Raw genomic sequence first — 1,920 nt, forward strand, 5'->3', positions numbered from 1 at the left:
AGCGTTCAGAGATCTCAAATGGCACAAATCCATTCACCTTTTCAAGTGTTCTGCTGCTTTAGCTGCCTCAACCGGCTCATCACAAGCCCCATGACAACCAGCGAGCCGCTCTCCTCCTGGCAGTGAGCTGGTCTGCAGTTGTGCTGCTCTACAACGTGGACCCAGCAAACTGAGACATACAATCACATGAACAAGGGATCAAAAATCTGCAGCCAGTTTTACCACCCAGCAAAATGTATCCTGCAACTACAGTGTCAGAGTTACTTGCTTTTCTTACTCCTCCCAGGTTAGTGCTCCAGGACAGGTTAAACAGGTTGAGTTGGTGACAATTCTTTTTCCAAAGATGGCGCTCTTGTGATAGGAACAAATTCATTTATATAAACATAACAGAAAATCTGAGCCGTGGAGGCAGGTATAGACAAACCCAACAGCTCTCCCAACTACACCAGTGACTTGCAAGTTGCATCAGCAGCACAAGACATCAGTGTCGCTGCAGGAGAGGGAAGAAAAGTGCCAGCACTGGTGAGCTCCACGGTCAGGGAAAAGAGAGGGAAGCAATAAACCAGGGGAGTTCCCTGGAGGACTGCTCTGTGCTTGTGGACAGACGGACCAGACAGAGGGTTATCAACAGGAAGGAGAGCTGAAGACTAGTAATAATGGCTACAGCGGCACAAAGTATGTACAGCAGCCTTGGCCACTGATCCCCGGGTTTACCCATAAGACAGGTACAGGACAGGAGGGAACGCTACCCTGTACGCACCAACTCAACTCCGTGTTGGCAGATCTCTCCTCTTAGATGACACAGGCAGAGCAATCAACACAAGAGAGGAAAAAGAAACTAAACCACGGGAGTTTACTCTTCATTGCCAGCTGTGGTCACTCAGAGACTGCGGCCAAGAGGGGTGCCAGTTTTTTCTGTCCTCCCACAGGCTGAGCTGGCTAAAGTCAACCTTGCAACCAAAACACGTGCATTTAACGAGGTAACATGCCTAACCTTGACGACCACATATAACCTCTCTGAAAAAAACCCAAACGACCCCAAACAGAAGGCATCCCTACACTAACAGCTAGTTATGGCTGGATTACTCCATGTAATTCATCAAAGAGAAAACAAAATCCCCCTTCCCTGAACGCTTGAAATTTTGCTATGGGCAAAACCATCTTGGAAGAGTCAATTTTTTTTTTAAATTTCCCCTTTCATCACTCCCAGGAGATGGTTCTTAAAGGCTACCCAACAAAGAAGTAAAGCTCTTGGTTGGTTTGGAGGTTTTTTAAACAATAATCTATTCCACAGTCATTAAACTGGGTGGGTGGGGAAATTCTCTCCCCAGTGCTGAGGTCAGCCAGGTAATGACAAAGCAGGCTTCTCACGCTCTTCAGTGCGGAGACGCCTGGAAGCTCAGTACTTGGAGCAGTGGCCTCTGCCAGCGTCTCATCAGGCTGCACTTTCCCATGGGCAGGAGACAAACCCAACCTGTGCAGCTCAGTGCTGAGCCACCGCTCGCTCTGAACAGAACTGTGGTCCAGCTGAGCTCAGGCAAGAAGCATCCCCAGCACAGCAGGGCAGGACGCAGGCAGTACCTGAGAGGGTGACAATCCCCTGGGGCTGGGGCTGGAACCGCAGGTACTTGTTGCAGAAGGAGGCCGACTCGAGGGCCAGGAAGAGGACGTTGCCGAGGAAGTAGCCGGCCGTCTGGCCCACCGAGTTGCAGGTGGAGGCGTAGCCCACGTTCTCCCTGGACAACATGGTCAGGGCCCAGCCGTCCACCGCAATGTCCTGTGTTGCCGCCAGGAACTCGAAGAGGAAGAAAGTCACAGTGAGTGCCACCACGTCGGGGCCCTGGCCCTCCCCGTCGCCCAGCAGTGTGTCCACCTGGGTGGACATGTAGATCATGAAGAGCCCCAGCACGTACTGCGTGG

At 51.6% G+C, this 1,920-nt stretch overlaps 1 protein-coding gene across 1 annotated transcript in view; it reads right to left on the reverse strand.

Moving 5' to 3' along the window:
• SLC33A1 (solute carrier family 33 (acetyl-CoA transporter), member 1) overlaps window positions 1-1,915 on the reverse strand; it is a gene marked incomplete at its 5' end in the record, with an annotated part of 8,900 nt that extends 6,985 nt beyond the window's left edge. Inside the window, one exon of the mRNA XM_010133462.1 lies at window positions 1,582-1,915. Coding sequence (XP_010131764.1) covers window positions 1,582-1,915 — 334 coding nt within the window. The remainder of the gene's footprint in view (window positions 1-1,581) is intronic.
• Between the last annotated feature and the right edge of the window lie 5 nt (window positions 1,916-1,920).

This window comes from Buceros rhinoceros, unplaced genomic scaffold (assembly GCF_000710305.1).
Source record: "Buceros rhinoceros silvestris isolate BGI_N320 unplaced genomic scaffold, ASM71030v1 scaffold17740, whole genome shotgun sequence".
Taxonomy (NCBI): Eukaryota; Metazoa; Chordata; class Aves; order Bucerotiformes; family Bucerotidae; genus Buceros; species Buceros rhinoceros.